Source organism: Saccostrea cucullata, unplaced genomic scaffold (assembly GCF_032062105.1).
Source record: "Saccostrea cucullata isolate Sc308-1 unplaced genomic scaffold, CSIRO_AGI_Scuc_v1 ctg27, whole genome shotgun sequence".
NCBI lineage: Eukaryota > Metazoa > Mollusca > Bivalvia > Ostreida > Ostreidae > Saccostrea > Saccostrea cuccullata.
This window is the reverse complement of record NW_026920935.1, coordinates 131,862-154,393: the sequence shown is the minus strand read 5'-3', so window position 1 is coordinate 154,393 and position 22,532 is coordinate 131,862. Positions and strand designations below refer to the sequence as shown.

At 33.4% G+C, this 22,532-nt stretch overlaps 1 protein-coding gene across 3 annotated transcripts; it reads right to left on the bottom strand.

The window, feature by feature from the left end:
• Window positions 1-8,875: 8,875 nt before the first annotated feature.
• On the bottom strand, window positions 8,876-17,204 carry LOC134258672 (uncharacterized). 3 transcript variants are annotated; one of them, XM_062741218.1, is made up of 10 exons: window positions 17,071-17,203; window positions 16,789-16,813; window positions 16,258-16,315; window positions 13,202-13,288; window positions 13,001-13,057; window positions 12,741-12,800; window positions 11,080-11,226; window positions 10,766-10,917; window positions 10,532-10,673; window positions 8,876-10,095 (listed from the first exon to the last, which is right to left on the bottom strand). In XM_062741218.1, the coding sequence occupies exons 4-10, from the start codon at window positions 13,263-13,265 to the stop codon at window positions 9,893-9,895; spliced, it is 825 nt and encodes a 274-aa protein (XP_062597202.1). In that variant the 5' UTR covers window positions 13,266-13,288; window positions 16,258-16,315; window positions 16,789-16,813; window positions 17,071-17,203; the 3' UTR covers window positions 8,876-9,892. The 3 variants fall into 3 exon arrangements, with proteins under 3 accessions (XP_062597202.1, XP_062597201.1, XP_062597200.1); XM_062741217.1 differs by lacking the exon at window positions 17,071-17,203 and having other exon boundaries at window positions 16,789-16,897; XM_062741216.1 differs by lacking the exons at window positions 16,258-16,315; window positions 16,789-16,813 and having other exon boundaries at window positions 17,071-17,204.
• Between the last annotated feature and the right edge of the window lie 5,328 nt (window positions 17,205-22,532).

Here is a 22,532-nt window from a genome sequence, read left to right as displayed (position 1 = left end):
ATATAAAGGTAAATAAACCATTTAGACAGAGAATAAAACTGGCAAAAGGTAACTGTTTATACCAAACATACTGCAAAAAATCCATGTTTTATACAATGTTTTGAATTCAAGAAGTTATGACGTCTTAACCGCTTATGTAACCTATGACTGCATATTTGAAAAAAGACATGCAATGGAAACATTAAAGAGAATGTAATTAACAGAAATTCAATGATTTGTACACTGCACTCGTGAAAATATTTTTAAAAAATCCTGTTTCAAGACTGAAATAAATGCCATACCAGGTATTCAACTACAAAACACTGAAATTCCTTATATTCATCTATATTTTTGTCCCCCGCTTTCGCGAAATCAAGGGGACATTAGTCTGTCCCTCTGTCCGTCAATCCGTGTACCATAAAAACTTTAACCTTTGTCATATCTTTTGAATGGTAAGAGATATACTTTGGCAATATTTTTTGCGTTTAAACGGAATAATCTTTGTATTTAAAAGCAATCGTTTCTATTGATCTTTGAAGAGTGCTATGGACCTACCCAAACTGATATTTTCTCTTTCTTTCATGTAAAGTTACGTATTAAGATCGGTTGATTGATTGTATATTGTTTAACGTCCCTCTCGTGAATAATTCACTCATGTGGAGACGCCACCACTTGCCGGCGGAGAGCTGCAAATTTTGTCCTATACTCGGAACTCAAGGCCATTGAGAAGGGAGGGATCTTTTTCATGCCAGCACCTACTGCGACACGGGACCTCGGTTTATACGGTCTCATCCGAAGGACCGGTCTCCACTTACTTAAGATACCACAGAGTCTGAGAAATCTGCTTCATTTTTAGATATTTGACTTGAAAAACACGTTAATGGCGATCTAACAACTAAGCTCTATAATAAATGTGAGGACTTCAACTTTTCAATCGTCAAATTCCCTTACTTATGCAGCAATATACTAGTACCTTCAACATCTGCAGAGTTTATATATCTGAGTTGATTCGATATGCAAGAGCATGCTCTACGTATAAACAATTTCTAAAACGAGGTAAATTATTGAGAAACAAGTTGATGAAACAAAAAAATCAACAGTCTCGTTTAAAATCATCATTTCGTAAGTTCTTTGGTCGATACACTGACCTTGTCGTTTAAAGTCATCATTTCGTAAGTTCTTTGGTCGATACACTGACCTTGTCAGCAATTTCAATTTATCATTGAGTCAAGTGCTAAGTCCATTATTTATAAACTGAATTGACGACGGACTTTACCGTTATTTCCCGGTCATGACAAGGAGCACACGGCGGATGTGACCGGTCGGCAGGTGATGCTCACTCCTCCATGGCACCTGATCCCACCTCGATGTTTTGGAGGTCCGTATTTGATGCAAGGAAGATCTTCAATCAGGAGCAGGAAAGTGCAAGTTATCAATAAATCAGAAGCAGCAAGGGGAAAACCTTATTACTTATTTGATCACAGTATCAACTCATTTTTAGATAATTTTTTTGTTCGAAATTTTTTTTATTATAGAAGTAAAGTGAGGTTAGATATGAAAGCAACTAGAAAAAGAGCATAAACCCCATCTTTAAATGCAGTGTTTTGAAACTTGCGCAGGCGATCAATACTACAAATTTTGGATTTTCCATTTGTTTGAAGGTGAATTGTTTTGTTATCGTGTGAACTTTGAAGTGCATGTTTAATGAATGTCATATGCTCATCACACTGAATGGCGACGTGGGATTTAAAAAACACATTATGTCAAGAGAAACTGGTTAATTTTTCAACAAAAATATAAAAAGATCTACTTGTTACCCTAAAGATACTTTGTCGTGTTCTTAAATACATTCAAAGATTGCAATTTGTTTTAAGGTTTATCAAACGAAACAATAAAGGTAAAATTCTAAAAAGACTTGGCTTGAGTCTGGGCTATATAACATTAAAAAAGGTTCATGATCATTAAGAAAATGTATGCAAGAGAAATATATTAATGACATTTAATTGTGAAATTTCATCCTTGTTTCCCTTTTAATCATTTATATGAAGGCATCCATAGGCAAGAAATGACAACAAACACTAGTACATGTATTTTCATTTCATATTTGCCATTGAGAATACAATTTGTAAACGAGAAAAAGTTGTTTTGCAATTCATTTGCAAAAATCCTTGAAAAGATGATCTTAGGACGTGTTAGAAAATAATACTGCACTTGAATAAATAAGCAAATGCAGGGACTTTTCCGGAGAGAGACATACAGGGTATTTAAAATGAATATATCGGCACAAGTACATGGGGTTTTACCTGAATGGTTTATGACAGAACATTTTAAAAATTTAAGATTTATTGTGGCGTTTTTACACTTGAAGTGATTTGTCGGGTACTTTAGTACGTAAAATATTTCAAAAAAGAAAACTACTTGGCATATGTTTTTCTCAGCCAAGTATATAATGATTCTGCAAATTTCAAAAAGCAGATTACAAGATCGCGTAATTATTGAAAAAGCTTGTATGGAATGAAATACATGTAATAGCATATGGAAATAACGAACAGTATTCGTGCTCAAAAGTCTATTTAAACAATTCTAACTTTGGAGCAGGGCAAACATGGACCTCTTAAAATCAGAGATGGGATCAGGTGCCATGGAGAAGCGAGCATCCCCTGCAAACCGGTCAAACCCATCGTGAGCTCCTTGTCATGATTGGGAAATAACGTAAAATATGTCAACAATTCAATGTGTAAACTAACAATTAGTCAGCATTGCAATTGACTTAATGATAATTTAGTTGAAAATTCAACACTTCATGTGCCTACAATAGGTAACTATCGTGGAAGAGTACAAAAAGCAGGGAATTTGATGATAAAAAACCTGAATTCGCTCTGTTTATCAATTAGATTATTTGTTTGTTAGTTGCTCATTATAATATTATATATATATATCAGAATACTTATGAGTAGAACAAGGACGTTTTTTATCAAATTTATTTTGTAGATGAGTGATCACGATTTGAATAAAAATACGAGGTCCATTTTAACATAGATCCATGTAGTTATAATAATTTTCTTCAAGGAACATTCTCTAACAATATATAGATATCAGGGGAATCCTGCAACAAAGAGTCCTTCCGATAGGGATCTGTTTTTTGAAGAAAAAATATTAGTTCTTACCTGATTTAAATGGGATGATTTAGAGAAAAATTGCAAAGAGCCGCGATAAAATAGATATTTTAATGCTGGAATTAAATTAAAAATCCAAGTACATGTTTATCAGAGATGATTGAGCGGTTGTAAGTCATATCAAAATGACAGACAATGTTCCACACTTAAAATCAAGTATTTCTAGATATACCTGGCTTTAGCAAGCAATTTGTGTCTTCAGTAAGATTTATTCAGATTTTTTTCCTTCTTGGAATAAATGGATTTCTATATAATACTTCAAATACACCAAACAATATGATATACATGTAAATAATTGAGAAGTTACCTGAGCTAAATGTTTTGAAATAAAATTATTTAATAGCTTATTTGCTAAGTAATAAACAATTCTTTTTTTCATGAAAATTTAATCAATGAATATTATCTTCGGCAACATTCATTCTCTTTTATCTTTAAATGTTGTGCTCTCAGATATAAGAGGTTTTTTTTATTATCAGATATCACCCAGTTCAGAAAGGCTGTTTACTTTCCTAAGATTTCGTTTTTGTTTATCAAAACACGTTTCACATAATTGTTCTAATTATCAAATATGTACGAAACAGGAACACACAGTTCAGTGCAGATCAAAGATCAGACTGATAATTGTTATTACTAAGTGATATCATTAGATAATGATGCTGTATTGCTAAGTCGCTAATGAATATTCAAAATATTTATAAATGCAATATCAAAATTGATTTGGTTGAGCAGATAAAAAAGGCGATGTTAATATTGTTTCACATATTGCCAACAAAATACAAGATATAAGCCTGTACAACGTGTGAAGCAAGTGCAGTTTGATAAATATCAACGTTACAGTCTTATCTGAGCTTGAGTTTCAGTTTTTATGGCATTACATTCGTTTTCCACCTTAGTTACAAAGGAAGTTTTGTCAAAATTGATTAAATTTAAGTTTGAAATTTCAATTGATTTATTTAAAGGAGCTAACGAACAGAAATCAAATACAAAAAGTATTAAAACAATACAAGTTAAAAGCAGAGCAACCACAGTCCTCTAAAACATCAGGGAGCTAGGGAGGAGTAAGCATCCCTTGTTGACCGGTCACACCTGCTGTATGTTCTTTGTCAAATGTTATCGGACAAACAGAAGAATCCGAAAAACATCAAGCGTATGACTAAGACCTAACAATTTGTATGAAAAACTTCAGTCAGCTTCCAACTAACATGTAATGTTCCACTGTGTAGAGATGATTATTGTATTGACCGTAGAATTTGCCAAATGTTGACTTATTTTATATCGTTTCATCAACTCATCAATAGGTTGCATTGTTTTAGAAATAATACGTGCGTAGCGCATGCACTTAATTATCGAATAAACTCCATATGCAGGTATTTAGTGCATATTGCTAAATATATTAGGAAAAAGTGAAGACAGAAAAATTAAAGATATAATATATATCTCAGTTGATTCGATACACAAGAGCATGTTCTACGTATATGAACAATTTCTAAAACGAGGTAAATTATTGACAAGCAAGTTGATGAAACAAGAATATCAACGTCTCGTTGTCATTTGATCATGATCGGGAAAGTCATCATTTCGTAAGTTCTATGGTCGATACAATGACCTTGTCAGCAAATACCATTTATCATTGAGTCAAATGCTGAAAGACGTTTTTCATACCAATTTTTAGTCCATTATTTATACACTGAATTGACGACGATTTTTTTCGTTATTTCCTGATCATGACAAGAAGCACACGTCGGCAGGAGATGCTCACTCCTCCATAGCACCTGATCCCACCTCTGATGTTTCGGAGATCTGTGTTTGCTCTGCTCTTATTTTTGTTTTGTATTGTTTTATGGACTTTGAGATTGAGTGCTGTTCGTTGTCTCCATATCCTTCATGTATTATCAAATTTTGTTGTTGCGATAAAATCACGTTTCTCCCCGCTAAAATATCCAAATATTAAACAGATGTGTCAGATTTTGTAGTTTTATCTATCTCAAGTTCATTGGGATATAGCGAATTGACATAAGAATGGACATAATGCAACAGTATTCAAGATCAAAAGTCTATAACAATACAAAATACTCAGTAGGAGCAGAGCAAACACGGATCTCCAAAACTTCAGATATGGGGTCAGGTACCATGAAGGAGTTAGCACCCCCTGCCGACCGGTCACACCCGCTCTTTGCTCCTTGCCATGATCGGGAAATATCGGAAAAAGTCCGTTGTTAATTTAGTGTATAAATAATGGTCTTACAAGTTGTATAAAATACGTCAGTCAGTACTTGACTCAAATTATTACTTGTCATTTGATAAATTGTATTTGCTGACAAGGTCAGTGTTTCGACCATAGAATGACTTTTAACGAAACTGCTGAAATTCTTGTTTCATCAACTTGTTTGTCAATAATTTATCTCGTTTTAGAAATTGCTCATACGTAAAACATGTTCTTGCGTATCGAATAAATTCAGATATATAAACTCCGTATGCAGAGGATGAAGGTACTAGTATATTGCTGCATAAGGAAGGGAAGTTGACTATTGAAAAAAAGTCATCACGTTTTTCATAGAGTTTGGTTGTTAGATTGCCATGAACGTCTTTTTTAAGTAAAATATCTAAATATTAAACGGATGTCTCAGACTCTGTGGTATCTTTTATCACAAACTAATCCGGAGGCTTGGGGGGGGGGGGTACGAGTAAGAGTAAGTTGAATACTCTGTAAATTGTCCTGTTCCAAAGTGTGTACGTCAGCTTGTCCAAAGTACACTCCAGTGTGTGTTCCAGTCTGCATAAAAATTTGCAAAAACTTAAAAAATTGAATTTTAGTTGTCGAGATACAAGACTGATTTAGAGCTCCAAACCTTTCTTATGTAAACAGGACTTGTGTCATGTTTTTGTTTACATAGGTTAAATATAATAATATATTTTAGTTCAAAGAATTTTTTTCAATAAAGAACTTAATTCTAAATATTATTAGACACATCTAGTGATTTATTGAATCTTGTTCTGTTATAAATGATATTTTCTATATGTAAACAAAAACAAAGCACGAGTCTTGTTTACATTTTGAAGAATTTTAAGTTCGGTATCTTCTTTGTAAATCAACAAATGATATTCAAATTTTTGCTGATCATTGAATTGCCTTAATTAGGAATTGTGAACATTATAATTGGTTTTAAAAAAATCAGTTGAAACTGTGTCCATGTCCCTTTAACAGATGGATATAAGATAAGTAAATTGGTGAATATGCTTCCTCCATAAGATTTACCATCATCATTTAATAATTAACTGTATAAAACGAAGTCCCCTTTCGCAGTAGGTGCTGGCACGAAAAACAACCCCTCCATGCTCAATGGCCCTAAGTGCCGAGCATAGGTCAAAATTTGCAGCCTTCCACTGGCAAGTGGTGGCGACTCCATATGAGTGAAAAATTCTGGAGAGGGGCGCTAAACAGCAAACAAACAATTATATTATTTAAAAAGTTTTTAACACGATCTATATTTTTGAGGCATCAGCTCATACTACAGTAGATATAACATGTGCACATTTTTCACGAAGAGGTGGTATCTCTAATTTATTGATTTTACGACCTAGTACATACAGTTTTATATATTCTTTATGTGGACAAGTATATTTCCAACAGTTAATGAGAAATAGATGTTGATAACTACCGCTAGCTCGTTCCCCATACACGTCAACGTTTACTGCCTTACATATTCGTTTTTAGTGGTCATTGGCTTAAAGGAGTGGAATTAATAATTCGTGATGAAAAAAAAGAATGAAGTATTTTGCTGTGTCTATAGTATTTGATATTTCTCTTATGTTTAATCATCCTTGTTGCACACAGTGCAAAAGGAATCTCTTTATCGCTGTCTTAATTTGTTTTTTCGTTTTTTATCGGAGTTTTATTCATACCTTCGTATAATTGATACAATTGAATGACACTTATTTATTTTTTCAGTATTGGTGGGATGCAGAGGTTGGATGTTTCAATTAAGCGCAGCTTATTGGTGTGATATGTTTGAGATAAATAACTTTGAAATGAAATTTTTATTTGTCTATGCATTATGATCTAAACTAAGACGTAAAATTAGAACATGAACAACTGTAATCATGCTGAATAGTCCAATCAAACTATATAGAATTAGACTAGATTGGACACTAGTCACTGAAAACATTGATGGTTGTATCAAACGCAAAGGACGAGTTATTAAAAGTCAATACATGGATAGTAAGCGTCGGATTGAACAAACATGAAATTGGGATCTGTTACCTTGCAAGAGTAAGCATCCCTTGAGATCGGTCATGCGTGTAATTAACCCCCTAATCAAGATCGAATAAACGGGGAATCAATAAATAATGAAATAATGGCCCAAGTATTTGCATAAAAACGGCAGTCATCTATCCACCTGCAAACAAGTATATTTCCATCATAGAATTCCTACCGGTAGAATATGATGAGTTTAGATATGATTTTCGAAATCACTTTTTTAGCACCTTATTTGTAAGTGTCTTGCGACTGTAAATTATGCTCATATCGATTTAACGAGGAGAGATAAATTGTCATATCCCTCGCTTGAAAGGCCGGGGGTTACAGTTTATCACTGACCACACCTCCGTCCGTAACGTCTTTGGGTACCCATCACTTCTCCTCAACTCCTCTTATACCACGGAGTAAAATTTCATAAAATCTTTGTTACATTGTGTCATTATGACCTTCTATTTTACTTTTTGATAAGACACATATTTTTGGTTTCCCATATGAAAACATGGATAATACTATTCTTTCTATCATATTGAGGAATGCCCATTTTCTATCACGCAATTCCTTCTGTACCACTGAAATTAATTCAACGATACTTTTATAGATTCTTTATCACTTACTGCCATTGTGTACCTTCTATTTTTCTTTTTCATCTAACTCTTATTTCCTGGGCCTCTCATAGCAAAACATTAACTTTGCCATTATAATCATATGGGAGGGGTATAATTTTGTGAGCTCAGTGCTCACAGTAATTCTATGTTTTTTTAAAATAGAATTGATTGACTGATTGTATATTGTTTAACGTCCCTCTCGAGAATTTTTCACTCATATGGAGACACCACCACTTGCCGATGGAGGGCTACAAATTTTGTCCTATGCTCGGCACTCAGGGCCTTTGAGCAGGGAGGGATCTTTTTCGTGCCAACACCTACTGCGACACGGGGCCTCGGTTTATACGGTCTCATCCGAAGGACCGGTCTCCACGTCCCGCATTGGGATTCGAACCCGCGACGTAAGGATTGACTCCTTACTTCGCGACTCTAGAGCAGACGATTTAACCACGGTGCCACGCAGGCGACCTTAATAGAATTGATAAAAGTGGTGAAGACTAGTATTGTATAATCTCTCATTTTATTGTTATGTAGCTATGAAAGACATATACATAGGCTCTATGCATCCTGTTTGCTTCCTGAACTTCAATCTTTTTACAGAAAACAATATGGCATGTAACATTTATTGCATACAATGTGACAATACCTTACTTTCTAGTCTTTAACAGAAAAAGGTACATAAATTTACTATTTCAAATAAATGTCCAGAATATTCAGGCAATTTCGGTGCAAAGTTTGTCCGAAAAACTACTGGTCAGAATGTTGTCCTTGTCAAGATCGGGAGACATCGGGGAAATGCCATTAACAATTCAGTGTACAAATTATACCTAATAATATAGATGAAAAACGTAAAAGCATTTGACTGAATGATATATTGTATTTGCTGACAAAGTTATTGCATTGACCATAGAAATTACGAAATGAAGACTTTTAACGAAGTTGTTGATATTCTTGTTATATCAATTTGTTTGTCAATAGCTTACCTCGTTTTAGAAACTGATCATACGTAGAACATTTCATGTAATCAATGACTAATACACATGATGATATTTCACAGTTAAAATATTGCATAGAAAAGTCTGGTGTTTACAAGAATTTAAAATAAAAATATGATTCATATGCGAGCTTATGATATAAATAGACAAGGGAATACAAGCAAGAAGGTAAATAATGCATGTTTTAATGTCATGTAGTTATTCACTAAATTGTACCTTAATATTTGATTACTTATCGACTCTTTTCACTGCATTGTGTTTACCAGTGGCACATGCAACACATGTAATAAAATTGATTAAAATGATTATTGCATCATGAAATGTCTTTTTACAGCCTTTTAAAGAAAAAAAACCTCAAAAAATCTAAAAACACACATACACAATGAAACCAAAAAAAAATCATTACATGTACCACACTTTAACAGAACTCTTTTGTTCATAACAGTAGTGAACTAAATAATTCAAATATTTTGTTCAAAGGAATCAATTTTTGACAATTCTTAGACCTTTGATCGTACATTTCATGTCCAAATTATTATAAAAAACATTTCAAACCTCAATAGCGGATAATAGTTGACCTGGTTCTGAGATTTTAATCAATTTGGGTAGCCCATTTACACGTCATGTTTTAAATTTTTAATTACTGAATTTTGTACAATGAATATTAAAATTCACTGAGATCGTCATTTTTTGCATAGAAATCGAAACTCGAAATGTCGGCTTTCACAGAGTTTAGATAAAACTATGATATTACACAGTACAAAATGATAAATTGTCAATACTGATTGATAATAAAATCACTTCTGCATGTAAAGTAAATGATAAGAATATAGTTTTTATAAAATGAAGTATAAAAATATATAATAATAGGATATACAATTATGATTTAAACAGAAAATAAAAACCTTGGTTTGTTAAAAATATTAACAATAAACTGGATAACATTCCATTAGTCCCTGAAGTCAAGTCTTTGCTTGGTTTATTGTCGTCGTCTTCCAGAAAAGAGATTGTTGAATCTGTAGATTCCGATGAAGAGTGCTTGGTCTCAGTAACTGTTTCTGTATTGTTACATAAGGGTAAATCTGTAGATAAAACATAAAACATTCGGTCGCTATAAATTACTAATTGATTCTACCATTTTTCATTATTACTAATCTTAATTCTTACACCATCAAGAAGGATATGGAGATAACGAACAGTATTCAATCTCAAAGTCCATTAAACAATATACAAAATCAGAGCAGAGCAAACACGGACCTCCGAAACATCAGAGGTGGGATCAGGTGCCATGGAGGAGTGAGAATCCCCTGCCGACCGGTCCCACCCGCCGTGTGCTCGTTGTCAAGTCAAACAAGCTACGTTATTATGACAAATTTTAAGTCAATGATATTGAAGGTGTTTGAAAATATTCTTCTTTAGAATTTGAAATTACCTATAAGACCAAAGTTACTTTTAAAATACAATTTTAAGACCATCATTACTTTAGCATTATTTTATCAATTTATTGTAAATACGTACCATTTTCTTCCCCGATAGGTAAAATTTCATCACACTTAAACATATAATGCTTCTTTTCGCTATACGTAATGCATTCCTTTTTAGTACTATCACAGTTTTGTAAACCATCTTTATTTAGCGTTCTGTCACATACTCTTGTCACCTATGTGTGAAAGTAAACAATATCTTAAAGTCTATTACATATGAATCTTTAAGATATCATTGTTTTTAACATGGTTAATGAAATTGAAATACCTTCTGCATTTCATTCTCACAAAACATCCCAGAATAACCATTTGGACAATCACATTGAATATCTGGCGCCAATGCATCATTTTCACAATTCAGAATTCCTCCATTTATACACGGACCCGTATTATTAAGACTATATTTTTCACAGTCTGAGCCTGGAGAATAAAAAGAGGAAAAAAATATCATTGAGAAACTGGTAAAGAAAAATTTTATACAGTGTAGTTATCAACGGATTCCAATGAGCTCTAATTTAAAGAGGATATCTACACAAGCACTTGGTTTTTATTGAAATCAGAATATTTTTGTTAATAACTAACATTTAAGGAGCAGGACGCTGTCTGATTTCTCGTTGGCAGGACATGAGGTATGTCCATGGTACATTGCTTCCCATACATTATGATAGGTACAGACACACTCTGATTTGATGTATACTCTACTGGTTCCGCACTGTAAACTTTCTTGCCCTTTGTGAAATATATAAAAATATTTGTCAGAATGCCAAGATTAAAAACATGGAATAATATTTGGGTTGGAATGGTACCCTTTTTCATTCTGATCGTAAAAAAATGGCACAAATAGCAAAAAAATTGTAACAAAAATAATTTGAAATCTTGAATCTCATTCTTTATAGTTTTGCTTAAAATGAAAATAGGTAAAACATTATTTATCGTGATTATATATTAAGTCGATAAGTTGTCAATTTTTATGCTGTTATAGTTTTGGTAAAATATGTGATTTCAAATTTACAAAAGATCCTTTGAATTTTAAGTATATATCCACGTCTGATTTACACCACTTCTCGAATATATTTTTGCAAAGTTATCCTGTAGTTTCTCCTTCACAACTGTGAGAAGTAAAGAAGGCTTGATAGAACATTTACTGGAACCCTCTATGTATCTTTTTTTGTGAAGTTTTGGGATCCAATTTAGATATCAGAATTCCATTTCATTAGTCGCCCGCGTGACGCAGTGGTTAAAGCGTCTGCTCTAGAGTCGCGAAGTAAGGAAGAGGATATGGAGATAACGAACAGTATTCAATCTCAAAGTCCATAAAACAATGTTGATCCTTACGTCGCGGGTTCAAATACCACTGTGTGACGTGGAGACCGGTCCCTCAGATGAGACCGTATAAACCGAGGTCTCGTGTCGTAATGGGTGCTGGCACGAAAAAGATCGCTCCCTGCTCAATGGACCTAAGTGCCGAGTATAGGACAAAATTTGCAGCTCTCGACAGGCAAGTAGTGGCGTCTTCATATGAGTGAAAAATTCACGAGAGGGACGTTAAACAATATACAACCAACCAATCTTTAGAGAGGGAGCTCTGGATACAAGTTGAATTACCACTAGTACAATTAAATCCCTGTTCTTCTGTGTTCTTCTAAGATATAAGCGTCTGCTCTAGAGTCGCGAAGTAAGGAGTCAATCCTTACGTCGCGGGTTCGAATCCCACTGCGGGACGTGGAGACCGGTCCTTCGTATGAGACCGTATAAACCGAGGTCCCGTGTCGCAGTAGGTGCTGGCACGAAAAAGATCCCTCCCTGCTGAATGGCCCTGAGTGCCGAGTAAAGGACAAAATTTGCAGCTCTCCACTGGCAAATGGTGGCGTCTCCATATGAGTGAAAAATTCTCGAGAGGGACGTTAAACAATATACAATCAATCAATCAATCAAAGATATAATTTAAAACAATGCGCCTTACAAACAAAGGCAGTGTTGTTTAAATGTTACCAGCTTTATCAGCAGGGACCAGGGTCCGCCGTCATAAAATTTTGAGAATTCTCAAAAAAATTCTCAACTCAACTCGTATAGGGGTTCTCTAAATTTTGACTGTTTTAAAAATTTATGATTAAAGGTTCCTATTATGTATTTCAAATTGACGTCACCCGTTATAAAGTGTCTGGCAGAACTATAGTTGTGGGGTGAAGAATATGAAAAAAACCCAACTTTTTTTTTAAACCTTCCGACAAAATAATACTCACCTTGCCAGTTAGCGCTTCCATGACGACAGACGTCTTTGTTTTTTGTAAGAAATTCTGGAACTTTGAGAGGAAATTAAGAAATTAGGTGAAAGTTTTTTCTTTGAATATGAACAAAATATGTACAATTAACAAATAAAATTAAACTCTTAAATCATTAATGTCTAGCATTTCAAATGTTTCATAAATAACTCCATTTAAAGAATACTTTTTTCATTTATATTCATAAAACATACACAAACATATAAAAAAATAAATCAAACCCTTGGGTAGTTTAAGCGCTTGCTTGTCCTGTATGATGATACATTTCGTTGGCTCTTCTGCAAATACATGATCTAGTACTTACACAGAAAAGTACATTTTAAAGTAAAGTATTGATTGTGAAAATATACCAAAATATAATAAATTTCGCTAAATCATTCTTGTTTTAAAAAAGCTGAATAAATAAAATGATAAATTCTTACCCAAACCTGATACGAAATCAACTAATGATGCGAAAAAAGACAGCAAAAAAACTCGAAGGAGCATTTTCTGTCCTATGTTCAGTTTTACTACAAACAGAATATGGAAGGAATTACAATGTTTCGAAGAGCATAAAAAAAATCATGTATATCAATTTAAAATACGTTAACAGATCTGCTTTTTATCTTTTGCTATTAGCTTCGCCCTGACACCGTACGATATTTTAAAATCTGTTTTTCTTAATCAGACATGAAAGTTTTGGCATTTCTGTTCAGTTATGTGTCAGAGTGTGTTTGTGTTGATGTTGTTTTTTTTTATTTTTCTTGTGTGTATAAAACAGTTATAAGAAGCCCGCTTGGCGCAGTGGTTAGAACGCCAACTCTAGGAGTTGATCCTTTATTTGCGGGTTCAAATCCAACTGCTGGACGCGGAGACCGGTCCTGTGTCGCAGATGGTGCTGATATGAAAAAGATCCCTCCCTGCTCAATGGCTATTAGTGCTGAGTATCGGTCAGAATTTGCAGCTTTCCACTGGCAAGTGGAGGCGTCTTAATATGGGTGAAAACTCTCCAAAGGGACGTTAAGCAACAAACAAAAATCAATCAATGAAACTGTTATAATCAAATTATATCATTTCAGTCAAACCTACCGTTAGTTAACTCGAGTTGGAAGGGACTTAGAAAAAATAAAGAACTAGTCAAATTAAGAACTACAAACTAACTTTAAGAACAAACTTCGAGATATCCGAGGATTCAAAATCAAGAAAAATATATAAAAAGAATGAGCAATTGGACCTTGGAAATCAATTTGACATTGTTGTGGCCTTCAACTCAAAATTTAGATATATCGACGACGTATTGTCAATTAACAATGGTAAATTCCATATGTCGATACGATATATAGTATTCAAACAACCAAGCTCTATGATAAACGTGATGAATTTAACTTTTCTATAGACAACTTCCCTTACTTAGGCAGCAACATACCTTCATTACCTGCATACAGAGTTGATATATATTAATTGATTTCAAGAGCAAGAGCATGCTCTATGTACGAACAATTTCTACAAATAGGTAAATTGATTACAAATAAGTTGATGAAATAAGAAAATCAGCTGTCTCGTTTAAAGTCATCATTTCGTAAGTTCTATTGTCGATACAATGACCTTGTAAGCAAATGCAAATTATCATTCAGTCACATCCTGACTGACTTTTTTTTTTCATTCTAATTATGAGTCCATTATTTATACACCGAATTGACAACGGATTTCCCCGTTACTCCCCGAGCATGACAAGGAGCACACGGCGGGTGTGACCGGTCGGCAAGGGATGCCCACTCTTCCATGGCACCTAATCCCACCTCTGTGTTTTGGAGGTCCGTGTTTTAGGTCACCTGAGTAAACTCAGGTAACCTATTGCTATCTGTTTTCGTCCGTCGTCGTGCGCTGTGCGTCGTGCGTTAACTTTTGAACATTTTCAGCATCTTCTCTGCAAGCACTCAACCAATTTGACCAAATTTGGTATAAAGTATCTATTGGTGAAGGGGAACAAAAATTGTGAATTTCATAGTCTCTGTCCCCCTGGGGCCTGAGGGATGGGGCCAAAATCATTAAAATTAGTGCAATCTTCTTTTTTACTCCTGGACATCAAGCAGTCAAACTGTTTGCATAATTGTAATCAGCATTGTTTCCTCTTCCAAAATTGTGAATCTCATGGCCCCAGGGTCAGGGATTCTTATGTGCTAGGGTGGGGCTATATAGATACTGAAATGCATTATTTTATTTGGAAATCTTCTTCTTTGCTCCTAGGTATGTAATAAACAAACAAAATACATAGTTATCTTGAATAAGCCTGCCTCTTCCAAAATTGTGAATTTCATGGCCCCAATGTCATGGGTTCTTTGGTGCTAGCTAGGGCGGGGCTATATAGATTTTATAGTGAAATGCATTATTTCTTTGAAAATCTTCTTCTTTGCTCCTGGGTATTTAATAAACAAACAAAACATATAGTTATGTTGATTAAGGCTGCCTCTTCCAAAATTGTGAATTTCATGGCCCTGGGGTCAGGGGTTCTGGTGTTAGGGTGGGGCTCTATTGATTATATAGTGAAAATACATTAATTCTTTAAAAATCTTCTTCTCTGTTCCTGAGTATTAAACCAATGAACTATGTACATAGTTATGATGAGGAAGGATGCCTCTTCCAGATTGGTGAATTTCAGGGTCTCAGGGTCGGGGTTTTGGTTTTAGGGCGGGGCTCTAATGATTATATAGTGAAAATGCATGAATTTTTTATCTTCTGCTCCTGGGTATTATGCCAATGTTCTAAGTACATATTAATGATGATGAAAGGTGCCTCTTCCAAAGTGGTTAATTTCAGGGCCCCTGGGTCAGGGTACTGGGGGTGGGTGGGTTACATAGTCTGAAAATAAATCAATGCTCTGAAATCTGCTTTTTGGTATTAATCAACCATTTATGATGAAATAAAATTTATGATAAAATTTCCAGAGTTTTGAAATATGTGCTTGGTCAGTGGTTCCTGTAGGGTTAGGTGCACAACTGGTTATAAAGTGGAAATGCATTTTCTCTTTGTTACTCTGATCTACCTCTGGGTATTAAATAACCAAAGTAAGCAAGCTAAGTGTATAGTTATGATAAGCAATAGTGAGTATTTCAAAATTTTGAATTTCATGGCCTTTCATTTAATACACGAGCCAATTCAATTGTTGGAAAGTTGTTACAAGATACTCAGGTGACCTATAAGGCCCGTGGGCCTCTTGTTTCTGCTTCGGTTTTGTTTTGTTTTATTGACTTTTGATCTTGAACAGTTTGTTATTTCTATATGTTTTATTCATGACATTCGAGGTATCAGTGTTCATGATAGCGAATTTCAACTGTATCATTTTCAAGCAATATACGCTATAAATACTGGAGAGAGAGAGAGAGAGAGAGAGAGAGAGCTTTGGCACGGTTGAGGAAAATACTTTAAGCTTTAAGATATAGCATTTTAAAGAAAAGTATAAATGTGAACATTCTGTTCTATATGAAAAACACATTCTTACCATGTTTCACATAGATGTCAACTCTATTGCACTGTCATGTAGTTGTCATCAATGCAAGCTACAAGATTTAGTCATATGATGTCATGAAAATTGATATGTAAACTATTCAATAAACACCAAAATTGAAGTCGAAACATACAAAAAAAGAGACGATGATATAATTCCTATTTGTAAATAAGGCTTTCTGAAAATTTTGAAAACATTCTTTTCTACAGAATAGGAGGCACTTTTTGTCCATGTGTTCGATGTCTCAAATTATGTCCAGTAAGTAGTCAAAGGACCTTTCATTATTATTATTATAATGCTCATAAACTAAATGTAAGCCACTATATTAATAAAAATCGGACTGAGTTAAATTCCCATGGATCTGTTTTATTAATGAAATATTTGACCTCCTTCAGATTTAAATGGACGACCTATATAGTAGCACATCGACACACTACATATGATGGAATGTTATCAATATTAATCAATAGAACTATTTGCTCATTAATTTTGAAAATAAGATCTACTGATAATAAAAATAATTACCTATTCCGTAAAACATGCAAACCATCTTTGACATCACCAAGGGAATTTTTAGAAAATAGAAAAAAGAAATATCAAATATTTCATCCACCTTTTTATCTCTAAAGGCGTATGTAAGAAGAAACATACGAATCAATAACTATGTTTGATTAATATAGTTAACACATTTTTACATGTAAAAAGGCTTCATTTGATTCTCACTAATTTCTCAGAGCTAAATTTAAAGTATACCGGGTATATATTTATTTTCTGACTGATATTTGATATCAGTAACATTTTGCTTACCTTTCATATCTACTGTCAATACTCCACTTTAAAACCATGAAAAATTAAAATGCAAGTAGGATATTCCATGCTTAAAGTAGCAATCTACGTTACATCAAGATACACATGCATATTTATCTCTCCTGGGATTTTATGTACTTTTAACCTGTAATATATTTTTTAAACATCTGTGTACATTTAGTTATTTTGTATTGCTACTGAAAGTACAATGGGATTGACTGAAGCAAAAAGAAAGGACGAATGAGATAACAGAGTGCATGATAAATAATTGTACAAAACGTCTGTTTGATTTACTTGTTTAAAAACCAACTAAACATGGGGAAAAGGCAACTGCTTTATCTATAAAGACGTGTTATAAATATTCTTAACGAGATGTGTTCACTGATGCCACATTTACAGCTCGATTAAGTCAAAGTTTAAGTTTTTTTTTGTAAATGTAGGTTATTTTTTTTCAACTGTAAATCAAGAGTTCAAAAATTTTCATACCCAAAAAAAGGATTTGCCACAAGGAACACATGTGTGAAATATGAAAGCTATAGCACTGACCATTCAAAAACATGGCCAAAGATTAAGCTTTTTTTTTTCAAAAACATGTCATAATCCAAAGAAAAGGCCAAGAATTATAGGTATAAATTATATTTGAAAAGTATTTCTCACAAGGAAGATGTAAGACCAAGCACTAACCGTTCAAAAGTTAGAAGCAAAGCTGAAGTTTATAGAAGCGTAGGTCAAATTTACAAGTCTGCACGGATGATAAACAAAAGTCTTAGCTTTAATTATTCAAAATTTAAGGCCAAAATTAAATTTTTACAAAAAGAAGGGCTCCAAAGTCATTGTAAAGAGGTTGAAGTGTTGCAACACAAACAAAGGTTTTGTATAAATATTAATATGAAATAGGCCTGTGAAATACTAGTGTATATGAAAACCATGGCATCAATCACTCAAAAATTATAACCAACGTAAAATTCGAAGTATGAATAAGTTTTCACAACTTAGTTAATCCTTTTCTTGTTATACATATAATGATAACAATATCAGCAAAACAAATAAAAACAAATAAAATAAAGCCTAACGTAGAATTCAGCTTGACTGAAGTGAATCAGAATATCAGAAGTAATTCTTGCCATACCTTTTCGTTTGCAAAAAGGAAAGTATGCGTTACACTTGTACATATAAATTAAAATTCATGTATTAAGTTTAAGTGCCTGTTTTAAGAGGTTTGACTGCTAGCTTGCTCTTACTAAACACTATAAAAGAATTGGAACAGTTTGCAACCGAATACTCCAGTTAAAAGGGGCTAGACTTTAAATATGTATAAATTGTGGCTCTATCTAGGAAATTCCTAAGAAGAACAGTTTCTGTCAATTTTTTTAATTATAATTAAGTTTTTAGGTGCAACTCACAGGCCACAATTTTAGGAACATAAATTAGATAGAACCTCTTACACAGATCCTTAATTAAAACCCCTAGATAATAAAACAATTACTTTGGACATCGAGAAAATAACTATCATATAAATGTGAGCTTATTTTATTTTCACTCAAATAAAATGTTATTAGTACCTTAATGATTTTCCAAAAGAAATGTATTTTATAAGTAACATATTAACAATTTTAACATAGCTTGCGGGGCAAAATTGGACAAAAAAGACACTTCAACTTGGCAAATTTATAAAGGAATAATAGACATTTATGTCATTAAGAGTTATCCCTCTTATCAGAGTATCAATGAACCTTAAAAAATATATTTTCGATATTATTTAAGGTAGGATTCTTCTCTGGTTTATGAATAGATGAAATGTTCAATGTATATTTGCGTATACGTCTTATAGATTTAAAAGACCATATTTTTCTTTCCTCATCAGAATTGTACAACTTTAAATAGAACTGGTAAATTGTGTTCGAAAACTAACAGGGACTTTATTTTTGGCGGAATGGTGGCGTATGACAATATCTTCTTTTCTGCCTCTCAAAATTATTTTAGAATAACGAATTTAGTTATAATTTTTACACAATCACAGACAAGGAGAATTTTTTAAATGTTAACTAAATCAATTATAAAGAACTTACGTTTAAAAATATATCAAATAAATATGAATTTTCAAACAAACTACAATTCTGTTAGCTTTAAAATCTTCCAATCCAAGTACAAATATCAGCCAAAAAATGTAATGACCTTGACCTGACCTTGATTCTAATAATAAACGGTCAAAACTTATCTAACTGATATCATCACTTAGTAATATTGTCTTCTTGATTCTGTGAAAATTTCGTTAACTTTTAAATACAAAAAATAAAGTTTTGTGTGAGAAGAATCCTACCTTAATTAACTAAATGATACAAATATTGATTTCGCATGATGTTTGCTTAAAAATGACTTGTATACAACTCTTAGTTCGTTAAGATGTAATCAATTACGGTAATCCTCCAAAGGTGCCGTTTATAAAAATTATTAATTATTTTAGTTAATTTTTTAAAAATAATTCTAAATGGAGTCACTAAGACGTTCTAGCAAGACAAAAAAAAAACATCAATGAGAAATTTAAAAAAAATAAAATAAAAAAGATAAAGCTGGCTGAATGGACTCAAAGCAATTGAAAGCATTGATTATTCTTCCGGCTAGAGTTGCACTAGATTTACTAGCATACAGTAACCAATGCGTTTTTTTTTAAACCAGTAACACTTCACTCAGTAGCTCCGAAGGAAATACTAGTCAAATCTTAAAGGAGACCTCTGTCCGCAATTTTCAGAACTTTGACATTTCTTTCCTTGCCACTTGCCGCTTGCTTTAAATTAGACATTTTTTGGTTCATTAATAAACAGTCCTTTGAATATTTCTTAAAGCAGTTGTTAATTAAAGTCCTCATACATATCATATCAATGGAAACCGCCATACCGCTTTTATATATGTTATATTCAGAATGTTTCTTATACGTTATGCAATAAAATAATACAAGAATTAAACAAATGTGTTGTTTTAAAGCAATAAAAAACTTCTGTTGATTCAATGTTATGAAATAGAAAAGTGAAAGAATTACATGAATATTTTACAGATTGTTGTATTGTATCAACTTTTTCAAATGCCTTGCATGTTAATAAACAAGATGTTTCTGAAACACGAATGCCTCCGTTTGGCAACTTATTGTGAAGGTTAAATCTTCTCAAATGCAAATCAAATACAATGAAGCGCATTGAAGTGGTAAAATTTTCCATTTGGATGAAACGTTCTGAGTCATGCTTTGACCGTCAATTATAACATAAAGACACGCCCATTTCTTTAGAAACGAGTAAGAATCATGCGTTGTAATGTTCTAGGGCATCCCACTTTCCGCGACAAGCAACATGAGTTACACTAAATGAAGATTTTTAGATAAGAAAAAACTATATAGAGAGTCCCCGCTTTTGTAAAACACGCTTTTCAACGAAATTGTACATAATTATGATGTTATCATGTTTATTGGAGTTAGCATAACACATGTATCGGTCGAACACGTGCTTACTCAGTGTTTATGCAGACCGTCAATTTGATTGGCTACTATATTTATGGAATACCTGTTCTACAGGTATTCGATTGAATCATTTGACCGATTTTTCTTTTCTAAAGAAATGGGCATGTCTTTAGATAGCTCACAACGTTCCATCCAAACGGAAAATTTTACCACTTCAATGCGCTTCATTGTATATTTATGTTGGCACCCAAGGTAAGGACATGGTCTTTTTACAAGAAATGAAAAAACTATATAGAGAGTCCCCGCTTTTGTAAAACACGCTTTTCAACGAATTTGTACATAATTATGATGTTATCATGTTTATTGGAGTTAGCATAACACATGTATCGGTCGAACACGCGCTTACTCTGTGTTTATGCAGACCGTCAATTTGATTGGCTACTAAATTTATGGAATACCTGTTCAACAGGTATTCGATTGAATCATTTGACCGATTTTTCCTCTCTAAAGAAATGGGCGTGTCTTAAGATAGCTCAAAACGTTCCATCCAAACGGAAAATTTTACCACTTCAATGCGCTTCATTGTATATTTATGTTGGCACCCAAGGTAAGGACATGGTCTTTTTACAAGAAATGAAAAAACTTAAGAAGTAAAAAAAATCCTTGGCACCACCTGTTTAATAGTTAAAGACAAGATTAAAGTTTTTTAAAAGAAGGTAAAACTCCAAGGTCAATAGGTTAAAGTTTTTTGATATCTAAAGGAAGAACATGTCACAGGATAACGTATATTAATATGACAGCCCTAGCAATTACCGTTCAAAAGAAATCTCCAATGCAAAGGTTAAAGTTTTTAAAGTAGGTAAAACTCCATGGTCAATGTGCCAAAGTTGTTGATATCCAATAGAACGTCCTGTCAGAAGGATTACATATGTGCAGTATGAAAGTACTAGCCCCAATCGTTCAAAAGTTACGACAAAACTTAAAATTTTTAAAAGTAGGTAAAACTCCAAGGTCAAAGGGTCAAAGTTGTTGGTTACCAATGGAACGTCTTGTCACAAAGATAACATATGTGAAGTATGATTACATTCTCATACCCCTAGTGCCCTAGCACTAACTGTTTGAAAGTTATGGCCAAGGTAAAAGATATGTAAAAAAAATAATAAATAAAAAAGGCAAAAAAAAAGGCAAATCTGGGTCAAACTCCAAGGTCAAAGGATCAATTTGATGGTATCAAAAGAAAAGTCTTGTCACAAGGAATACACATATAAAATATGAAAGCCATGGTCTCAACCAAAAGTCATTTGAAAGGTTAAAGATTTTGTGGACAGACGGGCAACCAGACCAACAGATTAACATGTAAAGAGACAGACAGACGGACGAACATGGCAAAAATTTTATACCCTGAATCTTCGATTTGGGGAGCATAAAATACAGGCAATTAAAATCCACCTTTATTACTGAACTGACCCTTAAACACAAAATCTAGATCCATGAATTTTGCATTCATGCAAAAGGAAACGTGTATACTGAATAAGTGTTTTTTGTTTTGTGTGTACACGATTTTCCTCAAAGTCTAAGGTATTGCACTCCAGTATTATAAGGTCGATATAAGCTTTTAAGTTTACATATTCTATTAGATGCATACATGAACACCAACAATTAAGCTCTAAAGTATCTTATATGCCAATTAAACTTTTTTTCATTTTCCCTGATTAAATGCAAAAAAATGTCTTTAAAACTAGAGGTACTGTGAGCTCACTAAAGGATACCCCCCGCCACCCATAGGGTTATAATGTCAAAGTCCCTCTTTTGCTCTGGGTGACCCAAAATAAGTGTCATATCAAAATAGAAAATAAAAGGTGCACAATGGCATTAGACCTATGTCACAAAGAATCTATGAAAGTTTTATTTTTTTTCAATGATATAGGAAGAATTGCGGTTAAGATATGGGTGCCCTCGAATACTACAGAATGTGTGGCCGTGTCCATGTCTTGCTCTAGGAAACCCAACCTAT

Coding starts and splice junctions, on each gene's coding strand:
- LOC134258672 (XM_062741216.1), bottom strand. Junction 10,918..11,079: donor CAGCGTCCTGCTCCTTAAAT/GTTAGTTATTAA, acceptor TTTATTCTCCAG/GCTCAGACTGTGAAAAATAT. Junction 10,096..10,531: donor ACCTATCGGGGAAGAAAATG/GTACGTATTTAC, acceptor TTTTATCTACAG/ATTTACCCTTATGTAACAAT.